Here is a 22,982-nt window from a genome sequence, read left to right as displayed (position 1 = left end):
TTCAAGTTTTTTAGTAACCTTGTTTTTAGGGGATCCTAAAAAGCAAATGGATCGATTACACTCTCTGTACACTTCACAAAACAAAGCCACTTTCAACACCCCCGTAAAAAACATGGCTGTAGATCTCCTCAGGAGTACTCTAGAACTCACTCCAATAGTTGGATGGCATTAAGTCTAGTTTACAGGCTGCTGGGGAGAAAGAGCCCCATCTGGTTGATACATGAAACATAATGTCACCTCTTCCATTCTAAGCGATGTCTGACAGGCAGGTTGCCCATCTTGTATAGAGACCACAGGTCAGTCCCTCCAAATCAAAAAAGTCCTTCAAAGAGGCAGTAAAGTTGCTGAGATACAAAAATGGGAATAAAAAGCACGCTAAATGCCAGGTATGAAGAAGTCAGGCAAGTATATGACTATATATATATATATATATACACCTGCTAGTGGTTGCTATAGGGGATATATATATATGTATTCTATATACTGTGTGTGTGTGTTTGTGTGTGTAATTGTATTATATATATATGTTTTATATTTATAACCTATATATATATATATATATTCTCAAACTAGCATTTAGTAAAGTTTAGTGTTTTATGATATTAGTGATCTATGTATACCCTATATATTTTGGCATACATATAATTCATATCATATATATAGTTCATGGGCATATGGAATGGATATGGATAAATATGACAGGCATGACCCACAATCAAGATATATATATGTATGTATGTATAAATGTATATATGTAAATCTCATATTGCCTGTATATATATATATATATTGTATACCTAAATATATATATATATAATATAGTTCAGACCAGGATCATATATATATATATATATATATATATATACATTGCTGTATATAGATATATATAATATATTATCTTCCTATATATATATATATAGATATATATATATATATATAAAACCTGTGATTAGGAAGATATTGTATATATATATATTACACCTCATACACCTCACTTGGTGCATTGTCCTTATTGCAGGGTGTTTGTTCCGTTCAACCCTAGCTGAGCACCCATAAACTAAAAATTGTTGATAACATTCCCAACATCAGAGCAATTATGGTATAAAGTTCCTCTAACTAACATCAGAGCAATGTATGGTATAAATAGTAATTTACAATTGATAAGTGCTGGTCAGCACTTATAAACTGGATCTTAGCAATGCCAATAAACCACTTAACGATGCTGAAAATCGTTTACATTGCCTTAAACTGCCTAAATGACACCGATAAACTGCTTACCAGCGCTGAACGAGTCTTAAATTTCATAAAACCAAATTTAACGCCGTTGTTGCAAAGCGTATTTAACTGAAATGCCGTTAACCAGTGCTGCGGTAAAGCAGGACTGCATTTTAGCAGTTTGTCTGCCAAATGCCCAAGTGAGTTCTGCTTTAGTAAACTATTTTTAGACATAATGTAACTATTACTCTGTCATTTTTCAGAAAATGAAAATTATCAACCAGCATGCCATGGGAAGGATTTAATGACACATGACAAGCATTCCATCAATTCTACTGAATCTTCTTAGCAACTCTATTTTGAAGTGACAAATTTGTTCATTTTAATGGATTTTTAGTTTGAAATATTTAACATGGATTATGATTATTATAAAGATTTATGAGAACTTTGGAAGAAAATGGAATTGCAGTTGCCCTTCACCTGGATGGAGGACCAGATACAAAAGTTTAATGCCACTTATGACAGCCTCTTGACCATTCAAAGAAACAAATCCATCAGCGTGTCTTCTCGAGGAACTAAAGAAAAAATAATGATACCTGAAACAAATTGCAGCCTCGTGCTGGATGGCTTCTTTCTTTCAAAAATGCCATGATTTTCATAGTGTGAAAATTATGCCAGCTGAAACAGCATTGATTGGTCAGGACCTGCTAAATTTAGAGGTTTTTTAATAAGATCATTGTTTTCCATCTTTGCTATAATGTTGATGAAACAGGTTATATTCATTGTTGTAACAATAAGAAATTTTAGAAATAAAAAGATAACATTGTAGAAGAGGTTTAGGCATACAACATCAATTTAGACTTTCTGCTTAAATGTGGCTGTGACATTACGTTCACATTACAGTCATTCATGATCAATGTTGGCAAATCCTGCCACATTAGCAAAATCAGCAAACATATGTATCCTGTTGGCACACCACTGGCATAATAAGAAAGTTTGGATGACGGCAGTGCTGTTTGAAGACTTGTTTGTGTATTGTTTTATTCACTATTGAAAGATCTATTGTGAGGAAAACAACATCCTTAAAATTAAGAACCTTGACAATGCTTGGGGAAAATAATCGGGGATAAGGCAGAATTTAAAACTTGTTTCTGCAACAAATTCACAACTGTTTCTCATACATGGATTACTGACATTGGCATAATATTTGCTTAGCATCTTCAAAACATCTTGAGAAGTGTGAACATTCTGGAAGTAACAGGACAGTGTTCTAAATGAACAGGCAGGAACATCGAAAATGGAGCCAGGTGAAGATGTGGATGATCACGAGTTAAGGCTAAAGAAGGGCCAGAATGGGATTTGGAAAAATGTGCTAAAAGTGTACATAAACTCATTTAAAGGTTTTGATAAGGATATAAGATGTTATTAAATTAATAAAAGGGCTTGGCAACTTGCTTTTCTTTTAATTTTCTACAAAGCTGAACAGTGTTAAATATCCAACAACTCAGATGTTTTAAGATGTTCAGCTAATTTTTGAAGATTTAATCTAAACTTGCAGAAGGAAAAAGCAGAAGAGGAGGAAGAAATTGAAGAATAGTTGTATGCAAAAGTTTTTATAATTAATTTAAAAAAAAATGGCAGTTGTTTATTGGCACAAAAGTGAAAATGCAATGAATCTTTTTAGTTAAATGGATGTGAACTGTTTTAAGATTTGCTAAAGTCAGACAAGCAGTTCAAGACTATTGCATGATTAAGTCATTGGTTTGAAGAACAAAAAAACTGGACTGTGCAAGCTGATTGTGATACTTCCCATAAAAAACGACTCCAGTGCCATGCATTTAACGTTTTCCCCCATACCTTCCACTGCATTTGAGCCTCGAGCCTCTAGATCTCGTGACAGCTCTTTCCTCAAAATCCTACCCTCTTTTGTAACACCTGAACTAACAGCCGAAGAAATAGTATCTGAAGAGGAGCCCGAGTTGATGATCCTGCAATTTATCAACAATCTTTTATTTTATAAGTCAGTATACATAGCCATCAACAGTCTGACACCGTTCATGTATATTGGTGAAAATACCACTGTACAGCTTTTCTAACTCTTGTTTGTGTTATTCAATTTCTCTGTTTGTACTGATTTATCATAAGTCAATCTACATTGAACCTCAGAATTAGCTGATATTTATAATTATACTGTATACAGTGAACCCAGAAATCATCATCATGTTTATTATGCTTGGTGCATTCCTGCGTGTGCTAAAAAATGTTGAGGTTAATATGCCCTCTAAAAACACTGGGAGCTGCCCATTTTGATCGTTTAAACACAAAAAACCCTCTAAAAATTTATACCTTGTATTTTAAAAGTTTTATCACAAAAAGTGCATTTATTCATGAAAATTATATGAAAATACTGTAATTAGTAGAACATTTCTCAGTGAAAAATACTGTTAATGGGCGTCACTTTAATGGCATTTCCATAATGGGTATATATGTTCCACATAGAAACCCGTTGGATGTGAGAGTCCACGAATCAAGATGATGAGCGTGAATCATTGGGGGTTTTAAAAATGTATAGAGATATAGTATTATCTATTGTAGACTAGGCTACCATATACAGTATGTATTCAGATTGTTTACTGTATACCCTAGCACTGTATAAAAACATTAGGCTGATTTCAGAATTAACGATTTTTTTCAAGAACATGGGGTTTTGTAACGTAATACTATTGTAACTGGGGAAATACCTGTACTTTATGTTAAAGTAAAGCAAAGTCCCTCAAATTCACAAAACTGCTGTTCCTGATTCATTTTCTTCTGATGTAAACATACAAAAGGAAAAACTCTCTCTCTCTCTCTCTCTCTCTCTCTCTCTCTCTCTCTCTCTTCTTGCTCTCTCTCGCTCTCTTTGTACATACAGGACATGTTACAATTTTTGGCTTTAATTGGTTTACTGTAAACTTTACTACATGTTTAGTTCAATGCATATTGAAATATTTAGATACAGTACTTAACTCTGACTTTTGACAGCTTTATACTGTATGAGAGAAAATGGCTGTTCCTGAAGATAGGGGAAACTTGTAAGATGACTTTGAAATGGCATTAAAGTGTTTTAGGATGATAGTTTAAGGTAAACTGTATTTGGTGTAGGATGACAGTTTAAGGTATATTTGGTGTTTGAACGATTAAAATAGGCAATTATAAGCATTTTTAGACTCGGATAATAGTCACACATTTTCTTTATCACGGTGGTTGTGGTCCCTAACCCCTGTGAACACTTTAGGATCAACTGTATATATATTATATTGTATATATATATATATATATATTCTTTATTCATATATATATATATATTTATATATGGTATATATATATATATGTGTTATATATATATATATATATACTGTATATATACATATATATATATATATATATATATATATATATATATATTCCTTTGTCCTATATATATATATATATACACACACACACACACACACACACACACACACGCATCCTCGGGTATTGGCAATCCGGTTTCTGGCACTTGTCTAGTGTTTTTGATAACCGGATTTTCGATATTATCTCCAGTTATCAGTGCTGACTCAACGGTTATCTGTGCTGATCCCCAGTTATCTAAAATTACAGTTCTATATTGATTTATCAGCTTTGATGTGGATTGTATTGTCTTTTGTTGTTTTTTTTTTTTTTTTTTTTTTTGCAATTTTTAGATAAAATTGACTACATATCACGTATGGGCAAGCCCTACTGGATGATGATACGACATACAAAAACTAACAAAAATCATTTTTTGATCAAGTCATAAAAGGTTTCATCAGCACAGTGAAAAAATCCTTAAAGATAAAAAAGAACTAATAGGTCAGTTGTCGGTAAAAAATTTCCTCTCGTTAAATTAATATGCGGATTAGTAAAACACACAAAGAAAACAATCTTATGCCACTTATTATCAGTACTGTTGGCTCAATATCATATAAACTTTCGAAATATATTACCAAACTCTTGTCTCCGTTACTTGGAACTATCTCAGATTCTCACGTATATGATAGTCTAGATTTAGTTGATAAATTAAACAAAATCACTTTTTGCCCCACTGATAGATTCGTTAGTTTTGATGTTTGTTCATTTTTTACTGAAGTCCCTATAGATTCTATTTTAGAGTATCTTAGTAATGAATTAATCCATCACGAATTACCTCTACCTGTAAGTCATATAATTTCTCTCACTAGGTTGTGCATTTGTGATTGTAAGTTTATATTCAATGGTGCATTTTACCAACAAATATTTGCTATGGCAATGGGCAACCCTTTATCCCCACTCCTCTCAAACTTGTATATGGAATTCTTTGAAAAATGATATATACCTAATACTGTATCATTTATACTCCTTTAAAGTGGTATAGGTATGTTGACGATATTTTAGCTGTTTTGCCTGCTGGTATTGATGTAAATGATTTACTCTGTAATTTGAATAACCAGGTACCATCCATTAGAAAGAGACAATTGCCTCCCTTTCTTAGATGTTTTAATACATAGAGAATCATTTCAATGTAAATTCAGTATTTATAGGAAACCAACCAGCAACTCAACTTATGTCCATTTTTATTCAGGCCATCACCTCAACATCAAAATATCAATTTTTTTCTTCTATGTGTTTACAGCCTTGCGCATTGTCAGTCCCAGTATTTGGATAAAGAAATTGAATACATAAGAAAAATAGGGACAGATTTATGTTATCCTTCACATATACTAGATATTTGTTATAACAAAGCCCACAAAAAGTTTTATAGTGAAAGTAACATGAAGAAAGAAACCCTAAGAACATTCTTAGCTTGCCTTATTTTAGTGGTTTTGAAAACATAAAATCATTGTTAAAACCTTTTAATGTAAACCTCGTTTTTTCTTATAATAACACACTCAAAAGAATGTTAATAAAAAATAGCCCTAAAGAAATCAACAACATAATACTGTATATAAAATTCCATGTTTGGATTGCCCCTCTTTTTATGTTGGCCAATCTAGCAAAGATTTAGATGTATGTATTAAGCAAAATAAGTATTCAGTCAAAACTGGACAAGCATCCAATGCTATATTCATTCATTTAAGTGAAAACTCTCACAGGATAAATTGGACTGAAAGTTCAGTGATTGCCAGATCGAAAGATTTCTCTTCAAGAAATCTATTGGAGTCCGCTATTATCCACCTTACTTCCAGTTGTAATTTTAATCTTAGCCCTGGCATGTATTATTTGGACCCCTGTATTAGAAAAATGTTCAAGAATGACCTAAAAGATAAAATCACTGACTTAATTACAAGTTAGCTACTTGATATATATTTTATATCTATATATCTGTATTTTTAACATCTTAAACGCCTACTGGATGTACCAAAAAACGTCGACTAAAATTGTCTGTTGTACGATGTCAAAATTTACCATGGTCGTCGACTAAAAATGCTTTTTTAATATTCCTGTCCCTGGAAAAATAATTATAATCCCTTTTTAAAAGGTTTTAAATCAATGCCTTGAGGATTGGCAGTTCACGGATTTCCGCAATCAAGCTGTTGTTTTGTTTATAAGCGTCACCCAGAATCTCATCTGTCATTCCCTCCTCCTTGCGTACCAGAAAGCATCAGCGCCGCTAAGTCCGAGCAATTTTTTGACGCATCCGTGTTTTGCAGAACTTTGGCTTTAGTGTTTGCGTATTTGTGAGGCAACAGGACGTTTGCAGACATGTCTCAACGTCGTCAGGACCGTGAAAGGCGCATACTGCCTGTCGGTAGTGAGCGTGTGAGACGCAGTTTTAGACTGGGATGCTGGAGAGGGACCAAGTACCCAAGATGACCCAGCTTCTCAACGCCGTTGTGCAGCCACGTGTGACCTGGAAGAGGACCATATACCACATCCGTGCCTTTACGACCCCTGAGGAAGCATCCGGGTGTCTGAGGGCATCGAAAGCATTTGGGAGGCCTCCAACAAAAGGACATTGATTTAATATACTTTCATCCCGGAGCTAATCGAGAGCAGGTGGGAAGTCCTGATTTCGGTGGCAGTTGGTCATCCAGTGATGAGGACATCACGCCTGATGTTAGTGATGATGAGTACTTGCCCCAATGTCCGTCATGGGAGCCACAGGAGGAAAGTGAATTGGAATTTAGTGGTTTCAGTGCGTATGAGGGAGTCTGAGGAGGAGGAGGAGGAGGAGGAGGAGGCCTGACAGGGCTGGTGGGGACGAGACAGAAAGTGATGGTGAAAGTGGGGAGACAGACCAGCTGGGAGGGTGGGAGTGCTTAGGCGCCCGTGCACGTGTTTTGCACAGGCCCGTAAAAGGTCGCAATGTTGCGGCAGCTTAAAAAGGCCGTTCGTCCGAAAGTGATGAGGGGTGGTTGGAGGACCCCACCCCACCTAACATGCACCCTGTGCCTCTCACTGCACTGGGGTTCATTCAGCTCTTCCTGACTTGGGAATTGCTGGAATTCCTAGTTGCACATGGTACTGCCGTGAGGAACTGCAGATGATGTTGTCGAATCAGCTGGCGGGCTGCAACCTCACGGACATGGCGCATTTTTTGCTCCACATTTTTTTGGAATGATGCCTGCTGCTGACGTCCAGGCAATATTGGAGGCGGAATTTTTTTAAACGCCCAATGTGCCTGGCATTATGCCCGTGATAGTTTCCTGGCGATGGACAGTGTTTCAAATATGAAAACCGAAGGGCTGTACCCAGAATAACCCGGCCGCCTCATCTTAGTCCGTCCAGTGTTGAGTACATTCGTGAACGGTGCCAGTTTCTTGTTTCCTTCAAGAACCTTTCTTTGGATGAGGGGATGATGCCATACAAAGGGCGTCTAAGTATAAAGTGTACAACCCCAAGAAGCCAAAGAAATATGGTGTAAAGTTATTTTTCATTCGGAAGCCAACACTGGATACGTCGTGGACTTCTCGGTGTATTCTGGGGTCTTCTCCAACTGCGTGACACTGTCTTCGGTCTTGTGGATCGTTTCCGTAACCAGGGATACCACCTGTTTATGGATAATTATTATAACTCAGTATCCCTGGCCCAGGAACTGTAATAGGAAGCAGTGTACATTGCGTCAGTGGTACCCTGCTGGTTGGTGCGTGGGGCCCTCTGAATGTCCTCAAGAGGTTTGCTAGCCAAACATCTGGCAAGAGAGAGACAGAGTGGCGGCGGAAGGGAGATGTCTTCGTCATCTGTTGGAAGGGGGTCCGACTCTGCCCATGATTACGACGTTGTCATGAGCCCATCCAAGAAGAGATTATTCAGCGGGAAGAAGACACGTCGGCAGGGCCGACTTATCTATGAGGAGTTTACATGTCCAACAGCCCTACTGTCATCAGGCACTACAATAACAGGCACATGGGGAGGAGTTGATCTCTTTGATCAACTCATCCAGTATTATCCTTCGCCAGGAGAACCAGGAGGTGGACACAGAAGCTCGTCAAATACCTCCTTCAGTTGGCCCTCCAGAATGCCTACATCCTTTACTGTGGGTACAATTCTGATGCTCGGAGGTTGTCCCACATCCAGTTTCTTGAGGTGGCTGGGAATGCCCTCATAAACTTCAATCCAGAGGAGTGGCCTTCTAACACTGCCCCCCTGCCCCGAGCTCCAGCTCTGCCCCGAGAGGAAAGGGCAGATGTCGCTAGGAGGGCCAGCCTCGGTATCTTCCTGCTCCTGCCAACGCCGCCCCTGCTGCTGCCGCCTTGAAGATGCCGCCGCCCTTGAAGATAACATTTTTCATTATTGATGATGCCGCCCGCCGTTGATGATGCCGCCGTCCTGGATGATGCCGCTTCCTGGATGATGCCGCCACCCTTGGTGATGCTGCCGCCCTCCCTCACATTCCAGTGTCCCGTCGGGTAGTTGACCCTGTGTGTCGGCTGCAGGCAGATCATCACACTGGAGCTCCTAGAAGGGCGTAAAATAGAAACGGTGCCGGGTGTGCCATATGAATGGCAGAAGGAGAAACCGGTATGTCTGTCGCACCTGCAAGGGTAGCACTTTGCAGGTTCGAGGAGTGTAACCGCAAAGTACCACACTGCGGTTATATATTGATGTGCCTACCCGAAATACACCGGGGCGCAGTGGGCGCGAATAAGCGGCTCATCCGCAAGTTCCCCTTCTCCCTCCTCCGCCTGTGCCTCGTCATGTCGAGGAAAAAAATGCAAGACTCTTCAATGGAGCAGGGAGAAAACAAGAACAGAACAAGAGTCAGGATTACAGTGAGTAATCTGCATTGAATTTATTTTTAGTTTTATATTTATTACAAGTTTTTATATATCTGTATTTATTGGTGTTTTGTATATTATTTAGTTTTAAGTATGCAAAAACAAAGTTTTTCACAAGCATTTCTTTTTAGTTATGTATCGGTACCAAAGTAAAAAACAATATAATATTATATATATGTGTATGTATGAATTCTAATATATATATATATATATATATATATATATATATATATATATATATATATATATATATATATACATATATATATATATATATATATATATATATATATATATATATATATATATATATATATGTATATATATTATATATATATATATATATATATATATATATATATATATATATATATATATATATGTATATATATATATATATAATATTTTTATATATATATGTATATATATATATATGTATATAAATATATATATATATATATATATATATATATATATTATATATATATTTTTTTTAATTTTTTTTATTTATTTGGGTCTTTTTGGGTAAGCAAAATCTAATATTCTGGTGATATTCAATCCTTTACCTTCATTTTGCAACAAACGGAAGTCTCTAGTACAATATTTCGATTTATGGTTAATTTTTGAAAAACTTTTCCTTCTCTTTATAAAATATGTGGAAATCCACTGAAAATGTCAGCATTTCTTGAGTCACCTTGTCGTAATTTTTCGCCATTTTATATTATTCGATGCATAAAGTGTTATACATCAAAATGTGCAATTTCATGTAGAATACAACAAAAAATAAATCATTCTTTTAGCTCTTAACAGTTTTGAAATATTTTCATTTAAATCACGATAACTGACAAAATTTTTAACATTCGGTCAACTTTGACTCGACCAAATGCTCGAAAACGCAATGTAGGCCAAAAATTCTTACATTCTAGTAACAATCAATCATTTACCTTTATTCTGCAACAAACGGAACGTCTCTAAGCACAATATTTCGATTTATGGTGAATTTTGAAAAAACATTTTCCTTGATCACGTGGACTCCACTGAAAATCCTGGCATTTCTTGAGTCACCTTGTTGTAATTTTTTCGCCATTTATATTATTCGTTACATAAAGTGTTATACATCAAAATGTGCGCAATTTCATGTTAGAATACAACAAAAATAAATCATTCTTTTAGCTCTTAACAGTTTTGAAATATTTTCATTTAAATCACGATAACTGACAAAATTTTAACATTCTGGTCAACTTTGACTCGACCGAAATGCTCGAAAAACGCAATCGTAGGCCAAAATTCTTACATTCTAGTAACAATCAATCATTTACCTTTATTCTGCAACAAACGGAAAGTCTCTAGCACAAAATTTCGATTTATGGTGAATTTTTGAAAAAACTTTTCCTTTCGCTCCGCCCGCGCGTGGACTCCGCTGAAAATCCTGGCATTTCTTGAGTCACCTTGTCGTAATTTTTTCGCCATTTTATATTATTCGTTACATAAAGTGTTATACATCAAAATGTGCGCAATTTCATGTAGAATACAACAAAAAATAAATCATGCTTTTTAGCTTTTACCATTTTGTTATATTTTCATATAAATAACGATAAATAGAAAAATCAACCTTTGGTCAACTGTAACTCGATCGAAATGGTAAAAAAATGCAATTGTAAGCTAAAAAACATACAGTCTAGTAATATTCAATCAATTTCCTTCATTTTGAAACAATTGGAAAGTCTCTAGCACAATATTTCGATTTATGGTGAATTTTTAAAAAACTTTTTCCTTCATCGCGCGGAGACTCCGCTGAAAATCCTGGCATTTCTTGAGTCACCTTGTCATAATTTTTCGCCGTTTTATATTATTGGTTACATAAAGTGTTATACATCAAAATGTGCGCAATTTCATGTAGAATACAACAAAAAATAAATCATGCTTTTAGCTTTTTACCATTTTTGAAATATTTTCATATAAATAACGATAAATAGAAAAAATCAACCTTCGGTCAACTTTAACTCGATTGAAATGGTAAAAAATGCAATTGTAAGCTAAAAAAACTTACAGTCTAGTAATATTCAATCAATTTCCTTCATTTTGAAACAATTGGAAAGTCTCTCTAGCACAATATTTCGATGTATGGTGAATTTTTAAAAAACTTTTATTAATGCCACAGCGTTACGAATTCATGCATCATTTTGTGGTAATATTTTCTCTGTGTTGCTTTAATCGTTTTACAATCTGTTATATACCAAAATCATCACAATTTAGTGTACAATACAACTAAAAAAATTAACTCATTAGCTTTAACCGTTTTGCTTACAAAGTATCTTTTTGTATACAATTATATACGAGTTTTTTTTTTTTCGCTGTCATATATTCCAATATTTATATATGATAATGATATTTTTTCATTTCTGATGGTTGCATACTAAACTTCAGGCAATGAGAAAAAAGAGCCAAAAATGAACTCTTAATCATAAAAACTAAATGCGTGCTGTGATTTTTGAAAAACTTTTTTTTCGCTCAGCTATTATACCTCCCTAAATGCATCTTTGGCATATCTAGAGACGTTTTTGTAAATAGGGCTTTCCGTATCAGAAGGTTAATATAATTTCTTATTTGTAAAAATGTTCACCTTGCAAAAAGTTATTATTTACAAAAAAAAAGAAGTATTGTGTTGTACTAAAAATTTTTAGGTGGTCAGTCACGTACCTGTATAATCTTTTAATTGTCCTGTCCCTGCTCCTGAATGGTTGATCCTAATCCGTTGAAAACCTCTTAAATATTTAATCCTGTTTTATAGTTGTACTAATTCTTCAATTGTATTGGATTCTAGGTACATATGTTTCCTTTATAATCCCCATCTGTCATTTATATAATATATTTTATATTTATAAATATATACTTTTATATTTCTTCAGTCTGATAAGTAAAAGGACATAGTGTCGAAAGGCCTATATATATATATATACTCCAGTGTTTAGTTTCCTTATATGGATTTTATCTTTATTTATATATATATATATATATATTGTTACGTGTCAGGGTCTTGGTTGATCATGTATTATTCAATTTCACGTAATTTTTACGGCCCTGCAAACCAAGATTACACGTAACCTGCCACTTGAAGCCAAAAGTTAACCTCAAAGACAGTCGTTAATTAGCCAAAAACGTCGCCAGTTAAGGGTTATTAACCTTAACAAAGAATATTTGAGATGAATTGATTTTAAACGCAACAGTTCTTCCAAACATTCGGACGCGAGGCATACAAAGCATCGAGATTTAACCTGATTTTGCTTACCTAAATCCTAGGTATTTTACTGGAATAACGGGGTTGAAGCTAACAATATAATAATTAGGCTTAATCTAGACTTTGTAAACACATATACCTAAGTGGTGGCTGAAGGAAAAAACAAAGAAAAAATGTGAAATACAGAAAAGAACTAGTCAATCGACGAAGCTTCAACAAGAATCGGACTTACCGTGAATGTCGAGTCGCTGCGCAAACGAGGAACCTCAGGAGTCGTATTCTGGCAGTCTTCCCAATTCACTAATTAAGATAGACGTAGGAGAAAAGAAAGAACAAAGAATATCGTTCGGAACGCACGCAGCGTCACCCTGGTTCCGTGACCGCTGGAATCTCTCTCACTGACCCGACCTCGCCGTTTCTTCCAGAGTGAGGGCTTATACGATCCCGGGCAATCCGACCTTGACAAAGGCATCGTCGAATGCATAGAATAAAGCTTAAGGGCCACCATAACTAGGGTCATTGAGCGAAACCCTCTCTGAGGCTTAGGTCCCTAATGCCCTAACATATTTTGTTTACAAACTTTCCAGCCTATGGGGTTAAATGCCTTGTGCTACCTTGTTATTTTTAAATTGCCTGAAGATGCTCTAGCCTACCGGACAAAGCAATTTCTCTGTCTCAGTCAGGCTGATATTCTACTATCCCTAAATGTTCGAGGGCGAACAGCAGTAATATTTATAAAAGCTCCCCCTTAAGAGGGCCTTCACTCCCTTTTCGGGCGTGAAGGTCTATACTAAGCAAGCTGTTCGCCTCTCGTAGGTTACTCTCCTTCCCCTGAGCAGATTAGTCCTGGTTAGCCTACCTAGCTACAGAACTACCTAACCTAGATAGGATATGAGCTATAATCACTACTTAACCTAATTCTAATAGTACTAGAAGGTGCTCACGGTTATTATAGGCTACCTCCTACAATCATGATGTGTTTTAGACCTAGCCTAGTGGTACATTCTATGATATTCCCTAGCCTAACCTATCCTAACCCGACCGTAGCACCAACATAAGAGTTAATATTCTAACTAAATTACAACATGGTTTATGTTTAATACAATTAAAATTTACTAGTTAATTCATGAGGGTTGCCTCATATGATAAATGGGTGCCTCACTGAGGTCTTAGGCCATGCGTGTCACGAGCATCGTGGCTCGTTTCACAATAGTTAAGATTACTGAAATTAGTTAGGCTACTTACATGATTACTGCGGCTCGGTGGTAAGTGGAAGAACAAGGTTACTAAATTGATGTACCGTACTTTAAGGTGGCCTAGGCTATGTACAATAAAGGAAGAGATCACACTGGCTACCTTCTCTGGGCAAGGGGCCAGGATCACTCTTAGATGTTAGGGCACTGTGCCGAGAGGGCACTAGTGCCAGGATGAGCGTATAGCTCGGCAACTACTGGGCTCTCTTCCGCCCCTTCTTCTTCTTCTTCGGTTTCCTCCAAGGCCTATCAGTAGCTGGCCTAGCAGGTGATGAGAGCACCGACTCGGGGACAGGCCAGAAGGGCTAGCGGGCGCGAAGTCAGGGCAACTGCAAAAGCTGCGGAGGACTCCCTACTCCGGCTGCTGCGACAACCGGAGCAAGAGCGATCTCGACTTCTGCGTCCGAGGATGCCAGTTCCTGGTCTTCCAAGGGAGGGGTACCATTTCGATCCTCCAGGGTTCATCCCCTGGATTCAAATTTTGCAAAGAAGAATCTTGCAAAGAAGTTTCGGGTGCTGGAGGCTCTCCAGTCGCGATGATCAACTGCATGGGGAATCCTAAATCTCCCGGAGGAGGATTCACCTCATGATTTAGACCCGCATAGGGGCCTTTTCCATTGGTAGCTCAACGTCCGGGGCGGACGGAGTCTGGCACTGCTCAGTGCTCGCAAGTGGCACTGGCAGCAGTTGAGGTCAGGCATGCCTGACAAGGGGTCCGGAGGTGCAATACCTCTCGGACGACTTGGGTTTGGCTGCGGCAGAGATTCCTGCCCCAGCGGAGATCGTAGCCTCTCGGTGAGTTTTGTTCGGGGCGTCCGCTGGGCGTTGCTTGCTTGGGCAGCCCTCCCAATTTGTGGAGTGGTCTGCCCGCTTGCACATCCTGCAGCGGTACTGCTCCTCCTGAATCTCTCTCTTGGGAGGGGGAGGACCTCTTGGTGGGCCAGCCCTTCGCAATTGGAGAGGGCTAGGCCTGGAATAGGTTTGTTGTGCCCCTTCCGTGGACCACTTTGGTGGGCGGAAGGTGGAGGTTTGTCATGGTTGAGAGGTTTACATGTGGCCTCTGTGGAGGAGGTAACGTGGCTGCGGAAGTGGCGTTGGTAACGGGCTTCCGCAGAGAAGATCCCGACCCAACAAGAAGACCACTCCGGGCCGAATTCCACCTACCACGCCAAGGCGGTGGGGTATCGTGCCCCAAGGTGTCATAACCTGGAGTTGGACAGTAGGAACGGTAATGGTGTGGCCCTCTATCCACTTCATTTCCCACCGGGTTTCTTCGTCAACCATGGCACTGGCTGGCACTTGGGCCCTAGTGATCAGGCTAATGTCTGCCGCAGTGTCTACTGTGACCGGAAGGGTCACTGGCAGGCTAGTGCTCTGAAGAGGGGCCACCGAGATGAACTGGGTTTCCAGTCTCTCGGGGTAAAGGATCCGTGCGGACCAGCAGCAGAAAAATGAAGTGCTGATTAGGTTGACAAATTTGGTGGTGGGGACATGATGTGGACAGGCCGGAGATCCAGCATTGTAGTGGCTAGCAGCCCCACAGGATCTGCACGGGCCTTTTGGATGGGCTCGGTGGCCTGCAGTAACTGTTGGAGGAGAGGGCTGAGCGGATGAATCGGGAGCGGAGTTCTGGCTGGTAGGGTTAGGCTGCTTATTAGTGCCGAGTTTGTATCGGCACTCAGCTTCAGCGTGGCCCCCCTTCTTGCAATAGTTGCACAGGGTCTTGCTAGGCAGTCCATTCTTCGGGCGAGTGGAGTTCGAGAGGTAGGCCGGAGGGATGATTCGCTTCTGAGAGGTGCTATGCGACTGATTGAAGGTTTCCCATGAATCAGCCATGCGACAAGCTTCCATAAGTGTGGAGGGCTGTTTATCGTTAAGATATACCGCAAGGGGCCCTGGCACACATTGGAAAAGGTCTTCTAGCATGGTCCGATTGAAGAGATCCTCAAACGTCGTGCAGGCCAAGGAGTCGAACCAGCGCGTACCGGACTGGGTTTTGTGACATGCCCATTCTGTCCAAGACCAGCCGACTTCCTTGGCAAGACCTCGAACCGTTGTCTCCATTTTTCTGGGGTTATCTCGTAGGCCTTTGTAATGACTCTACGAACTTCCGCCATGTTGCCTCTCTGGCTCTTCTCCAGTGAGCGAAGCGCTGCCTTGGCTTTTCCTCCATATGCTTGGCTAGTATTAAGGCTCTCTCCGTCTCCGTGGTGCTGTAGTTATCGAAAAGAGCCTCGATCTCCTCCAGCCATGCTTCTGGCTCGTCCTCAGTCCACTTGGGGACTAGGGAATTGATGCTCGAAATTGGAGCGTTTGATGCAGCAGGTGTAGGACTGGAGGCTTGATGGCTAGCCATAGCTTCGGCATTCTCCATTTTCGCTCTCTCAAGCTCGAGCTCCTTCTCCTTTAGGGCTAACTCAGTTTCCTTGCAGGCTAACTCATGCTGTCTCCTTCTTTCTTCTCTTTCCTCTTCATATTGCCTTTGCTCGGCTTCATACACCCTTCGTTCTTCTTCATACTTCCTCTGCTTCATACTTCCTCTGCTCGGTTCATACTTCCTCTGCTCGAGTCTTTCTTCCTTCTCCCGCTTGGCCAAGTCGTCCACTTGCTCCTTAACCCAGGTGGTAAGTTCCGAGCCGGTGAGACCTGCCGCCGTCCCCAGCCCCAGGAAAGTTTTATAATGCTCTGCTGCCATGGTTCTGGTGGGGAAGGGCGTCTAACCGGGTCGACTGGGCGTACTTGGGCAGCGAGGAAGTGTCTCTTCAATGACGTGGCACCCTTTCAAAAGGTGGCACTGTAGTTTGGGTGTGCCTGTGTACAGGTCACACTGGTGGCACTCAGTATCCCTAGGCACTGGTGCAGGTTAGGTTCCAGAAGAACCTTCTCTTCTGTGTTCCCTTTTGTTTTGTTTTATTTATTTTTCTGGATTCTTGTTGGTGGCACTTATGGTGCCAATGTGTTCCTAGGGACCCTCTACTGGAGTCCAACTAGGCTATATGGGAGGAAAGGCACTCTACACCCCTGCAGAGTGCAACAATCGAATGAGAGAGAAAGGGAAGGTAAAAGAGAGAGAGAGAGAGAGAGAGAGAGAGAGTAAGCTATTCAAGTGATGAGTGCTGCAAATTATTGGCACTGTGGAATAAAGTGAATTTGGGTTTTTTTTTTTTTTTTTTTTTAAAGATCCTCGTGAGTGGCTGGTCCCAGTACCGGCAACGTGCTGGCCCCTTCTTTTTCAGAGGGTGAAAACTACTGTTTGCTTCGGTCTGGATAGCAGGCCTCACTCGTGACCGACAGTTTATCACTGTATCGTAATTACTCTTAACTTGTCCTCATCTATTGTGGGACAGAGGTGTTTCTTTTATTTGGTTTATTGTATTCGAATTAATTAGCCTAGTGTCGGCCGTTCTTTCTTTGAAGAGGGTCACGTACACTTAGGTTAGGAATGCTACTTGAATTGAATGACAGAGAGAGAGAGAGAGAGAGAGAGAGAGAGAGAGAGAGAGAGAGAGATTTCAATCAGCGAATTTCTTGCTGCTTGAGAACATGTAAACAAAGATTTTATACATGCACAATGGCATGGATCTTAATAAAATGATATAGATGCGTCGTCTTGGCTTCCTTAGGGATTACTTTATTATCTTAATTTTCCCGGGAGCCGACGTCACAAAAGTTTATCGTAAAATTTTTAAATTTTCTTTATATGATTTTATAGTAGGTATTCGTATAGGAACTTGTGGTATTACTCCTAACTAAGGCCTATCTTTCCCTGCCTAAATTATCTTTTGTTTTTTTTTTAGCTAAGATATTAGGAGGTGGGTTCTACTGACTAAAAAAAAAAAATATATGCCCCAAGAGTGGCTGGGAGCAGAGTCGAGGTCACAATAACAACAAGGTCTTAAGATGGCGGAAAAAGGTCCCGTTAGGCCTAAATTTCAAAAACAACCTCGGCCTGCTAAGGAAACCCCAAATGGCCGTTCTCTCACAAACAGTTCGAACAATTTCAAAAATCGATGCAAACACGGAGGGATCAAGATGGTATTTTTTCTTTTTAGCACAAATTCAAAAAAACGCAACGAAACAAATGCAGGTATCCAGATTTTACTTTAAATATACCAATCATGCATAGCGTTTTACGTTACGGATGGAAAACTAAATTACCAAACAACTTTGTCTTTTGTTATCGTATTCTCACCGGAAACATCCTAAAAAAACAATGGAATAGATTTGCTGATTTGGAACGGACCAAATTTACGTTGTTGAAAATGTACCTTTATTGATAAAATTACTACTTCCGTTCGTTTGCTACTTCACTGACACGGTTTTTTGAATGATTCCCGCTATATGCAAACAATAACGATCGGAATTGCTGACGCGATTTCTAAATTACTTTGTGTATATGAAACAGGCTCCGCTTTTTCCGGCCTTAAGATACGTTACTTGAACGACTTCTCTCACGAATCCGAACACGGTAAAATGCCCTTGTCTTAAACGTTATAAATTATGACTCTCTGCTCTCGACGCACCCTTCCTACCTACGCTAATTCTCGCTACACTTGTTATTATAACTATCCTCTTTACTGCTTATTATTATGCCTGGTTCCTTGTTTGGAAGAATGAAATGGGGTTCGATATCTGACTTTATTTTTTGGAATTAATGTAATTTTAATTTCCTTTTCTCCAGATTCTTTCTCTAAAATGTACTTTAGATTCTACGCAAGGTCGCCAATGTTACGTGTGAAGGGGTCTTGGTTGATCATGTATTATTCAATTTACGTAATTTTTACGGCCCTGCAAACCAAGATTACACGTAACCTGCCACTTGAAGCCAAAAGTTAACCTCAAAGACAGACGTTAATTAGCCAAAGGTCGCCAGTTAAGGGTTATTAACCTTAACAAAGAATATTTGAGATGAATTTGATTTTAAACGCAACGGTTCTTCCAAACATTCGGACGCGAGGCAATCAAAGCATCGAGATTTAACCTGATTTTGCTTACCCTAAATCCTAGGTATTTTACTGGAATAATGGGGTTGAAGCTAACAATAAAATAATTAGGCTTAATCTAGACTTTGTAAACACATATACCCTAAGTGGTGGCTGAAGGAAGAAAACAAAGAAAAAATGTGAAATACAGAAAAGAACTAGTCAATCGACGAAGCTTCAACAAGAATCGGACTTACCGTGAATGTCGAGTCGCTGCGCAAAACGAGGAACCTCAGGAGTCGTATTCTGGCAGTCTTCCCAATTCACTAATTAAGATAGACGTAGGAGAGAAAGTAATAAAGAATATCGTTCGGCACGCACGCAGCGTCACCCTGGTTCAGCGACCGCTGGGATCTCTCTGACCCGACCCGCCGCTTCCTTCCAGAGGAGGACTTATACCACCCGGGCAATCCGACCTTGACAAAGGCATCGTCGAATGCATAGAATAAAGCTTAAGGGCCACCATAACTAGGGGTCATTGAGCATAAACCCTCTCTGAGGCTTAGGTCCCTAATGCCCTAACATATTTTGTTTACAAACTTTCCAGCCTATGGGGTTAAATGTCTACTAAAAATGCTACCTATCGTGGGACAAAGCAATTTCCTGTCTCAGTCAGGCTGATATTTCTATCCCTAAATGTACATCGAGGCGAACAGCAGTAATATTTATAAAAACATATATATATATATATATATATATATATATATATATATATATATATATATATATATATATATATATATATATATTTTTTTATTTTATATAAATACATAACTAAAAAGAATGCAGGTGAAAAACATTGTTTTGATTTTTTCATAAATACGATATAATATACAAAACACCAATAAATATATATATATATATATATGTGTGTGTGTAAACATAAAACTAAATATAAAATCATATATATATATATATAATATATATATATCTATTCTTGTTTTCTCCTATATATCCATTGAAAAAATCAAAACAATGACATTAATTTTCCTCTCGATCATGATATGTGTGGATAATTATATATATATATATATATATATAGTATCCCTATATATATATATATATATATATATATTTATATATATATATATATATATATATATATATATATCCTCGATATATATATATAAATTTATATATATATATGTGTGTGTGTGTCTGTCTTCTGCAATTATATGTATATATATGTGTGTGTATGTATATATATTTAGATATAGATATACAGTACAGTAGATATTTAATTAGATAGGTAGATAGACAGACAGATAGGGTCCCAGCATGTTTATGTATTTGAATATACTACATGCGGAAGCTTCAGAGGAGGGGTTGCCAAGGGCCAGCACAGCGCATAAAACCAGTCATTTTATCCCATCGCATGAATACAGTAATCTTGGCACGAGGAGGAAAATGACCCCCAGTTGGCCCTCCCTGCGTCTTATTTTTGGTGATTGGAGACTACTGGACGTCTGTGTGATGGAGTAAGTGAGTAATTAAAGGGTTGAAGAGTCATTCCCGCCACCTGTCCGAGACTGGCCTAGATTGAAGATTGAGAGATAGGGGAGGCAGTAATCTTGTCAGTATTTTGTGTGATAAATGAGGGTAAAACTAGAAAGGGGTATTAATGAGAGAGAGAGAGAGAGAGAGAGAGAGAGAGAGAGAGAAGAGAGAGAGATGAGAGAAGAGAGAGAGAGAGAGAGATAAGAATTTGATGAACAATTGAGATTAAGTGTGAGATTATTAGACGAAAGAGAGAGAGAGAGAGAGAAAGCTGAGTATTCTGATGAATAACTAATTGCGATTAAAGAGAGTGAGAGCTAAGTATTATGATGAATAACTAACCTCTTGAGATTAAGGCTCAGAGAGAGAGAGAGAGAGAGAGAGAGAGAGAGAGAGAGAGAGAGAGAGATATCCTTGTAATTATACAATGGCAAGTGACGAAGACTTACGGCTCTCAAGACCTTGGAAAGTGATTATGGAGTAGGGACTATCTGTTATCAAGATTAAAAAGTAGGTTTTGACTGAGGATCGGAATATGCGTTATACTAGTTGGGGAATTATTAATATTTAATTAGGTTCTTCCACGTTAAGTGCTTTCATTTTCTAAATTATTTATGATCGTTAATGGTTCTAAGTAATATTGATAGCTGTACGTCATCTGTTACTTAGCCTATGAACGTTTTTTCTCCATATTTTCATATGAATATACATACATGCATACATGTATGTATATTTTATAAATATATATATATATATATATGTATAAATGCATGTGCAGTATACCGTATATTTATTTGTATAAAGTATTTTATGAACATGTATTAACACACACGTTCACGATATATATATATATATATATATATATATATATATATATATATATATATATATATGTATATGTATATAATGGTAATCTGGTTAATATTCTTCACTTTCAGTCTCATTCTTATCCATTCCTAGATCATGGGTATCTACTGCTGCAGTCAGTTTTACAAATGCAGTCCTCGAACTAACGTTTGTAAATCTTTCACCTTCTCCGGAGTCTTCCTGACTTAGCAACTTCAAAGGTATTTCCTCTTTGTCCTCCCAATTCATACAAATTTATACTATATTGTATCGGAACTCAGTTTCTGAACGAATAATACATTTTTATACTAAAAACAGTTTCCATCGTCAGAATTCATATTTCACAAGCACTTCTTGTCGAGGCAAATTTGAGGGAAATAACTACTCTTGGTTCAAGAACCCCTCTTGCTTTTTTTTTTCTCCTGTAGAGGGGTAGCGCCGCCAGTGCACCTCCGTAGGCATTACTCAGGTTCTTTGCAGTGTGCCTTCGGCCCCTAGCTGCAACCCACTTTCGTTCCTTTACTGTACCCCTCACTCATATTCTCTTTCTTCCATCTTAATTTCCATCCTCTCCTAACTGTTGATTCATGTTGCAACTGCGAGGTTTTCCTCCTGTTACACCTTTCAATCAAACCTTTTACTGTCAATTTCCGTTGCAGTGCTGAATGCCCTCATAGGTCCCAGTGATGTGGCCTTTGGCCTAAATTCTATATTCATTTCAATTCAAGAACCCGTCATGATATCTTCTTCGGCACATTGGTTAGATTACCTTTGGAGAGAGGTTGGTCGGGCATAGATAGCGGGCAGGTGTTCCTGGAGGCGATGTTCAGAGATTGATTCTTTTCTTGGGTTTCCAAGAAATTCACGTCATGTTGAATGTGCGAGTCCAATCATCTCTAAGGAGTTTGTGCACAATGTTTCACTACCCAAGACCCGTGCAACCCAAACCACCGCGTCTTGCGCCCTCACTCACATTCACTTTTTCTTTCTCTAGGTGGCTTTCCAGCAATTACTCTTTCAACTTTGTTGTATATTAATAATTAGATGAATTTTGTGTCTGTTATAATTTAGACCATTTGACCCTATAATATATATATATATATATATATATATATATATATATATATATATATATGTATTTTGTGTATGTGTAATATATGTATATATATACACACACACACATTATATATATATATATATATATATATATATATAATATAACAGTTCGAGCCCGTGAGAAGACGAACTTATCAGCTGTAATTCCCATTCGGTAAACATACATATACATATAAATTATTATTTCCGAGGTAGAACGACATCTGTAGCTTAATGCTTGTATATGAATCATGGTGAAGTGATAAATATTCATTTACCTATATATATATATATATATATATATATATATATATATATATATATATATATATATTTTGTGTGTGGATGTCGTATCTATCTACTTATAATCATCCTAAACCCCTGTTCAAATATTCATTTTTCCTTATGTTTCTAATTTTCCCCCTGCACCAATGTTGGCATCATAGTAGTCGTTGGTCATACTTAGTCTGACGCTAGTTTACTGTCAGAGGTAATAAAAATCCTTTTCATTACAGGCTACGTTCCAAAACACAAAACATTTTACTGAAATTCGTTATCTCTACTGCTACTGGCCAATGTTCTCTGTGAGGTAAAAACA

General features: G+C 38.1%; 1 protein-coding gene across 1 annotated transcript in view; it reads left to right on the top strand.

The window, feature by feature from the left end:
• The first annotated feature begins 7,037 nt into the window (after positions 1 to 7,037).
• Positions 7,038 to 22,982, top strand: part of LOC136839819 (protein AATF-like) — a 52,517-nt gene continuing 36,572 nt past the window's right edge. Inside the window, 2 exon segments of the mRNA XM_067106149.1 lie at positions 7,038 to 7,098; positions 7,238 to 7,394. Coding sequence (XP_066962250.1) covers positions 7,038 to 7,098; positions 7,238 to 7,394 — 218 coding nt within the window.

This window comes from Macrobrachium rosenbergii, chromosome 6, assembly GCF_040412425.1.
Source record: "Macrobrachium rosenbergii isolate ZJJX-2024 chromosome 6, ASM4041242v1, whole genome shotgun sequence".
Lineage (NCBI taxonomy): Eukaryota > Metazoa > Arthropoda > Malacostraca > Decapoda > Palaemonidae > Macrobrachium > Macrobrachium rosenbergii.
Note: the sequence above shows the minus strand (reverse complement) of the source record. Positions and strands in the feature narration are given on the sequence as shown.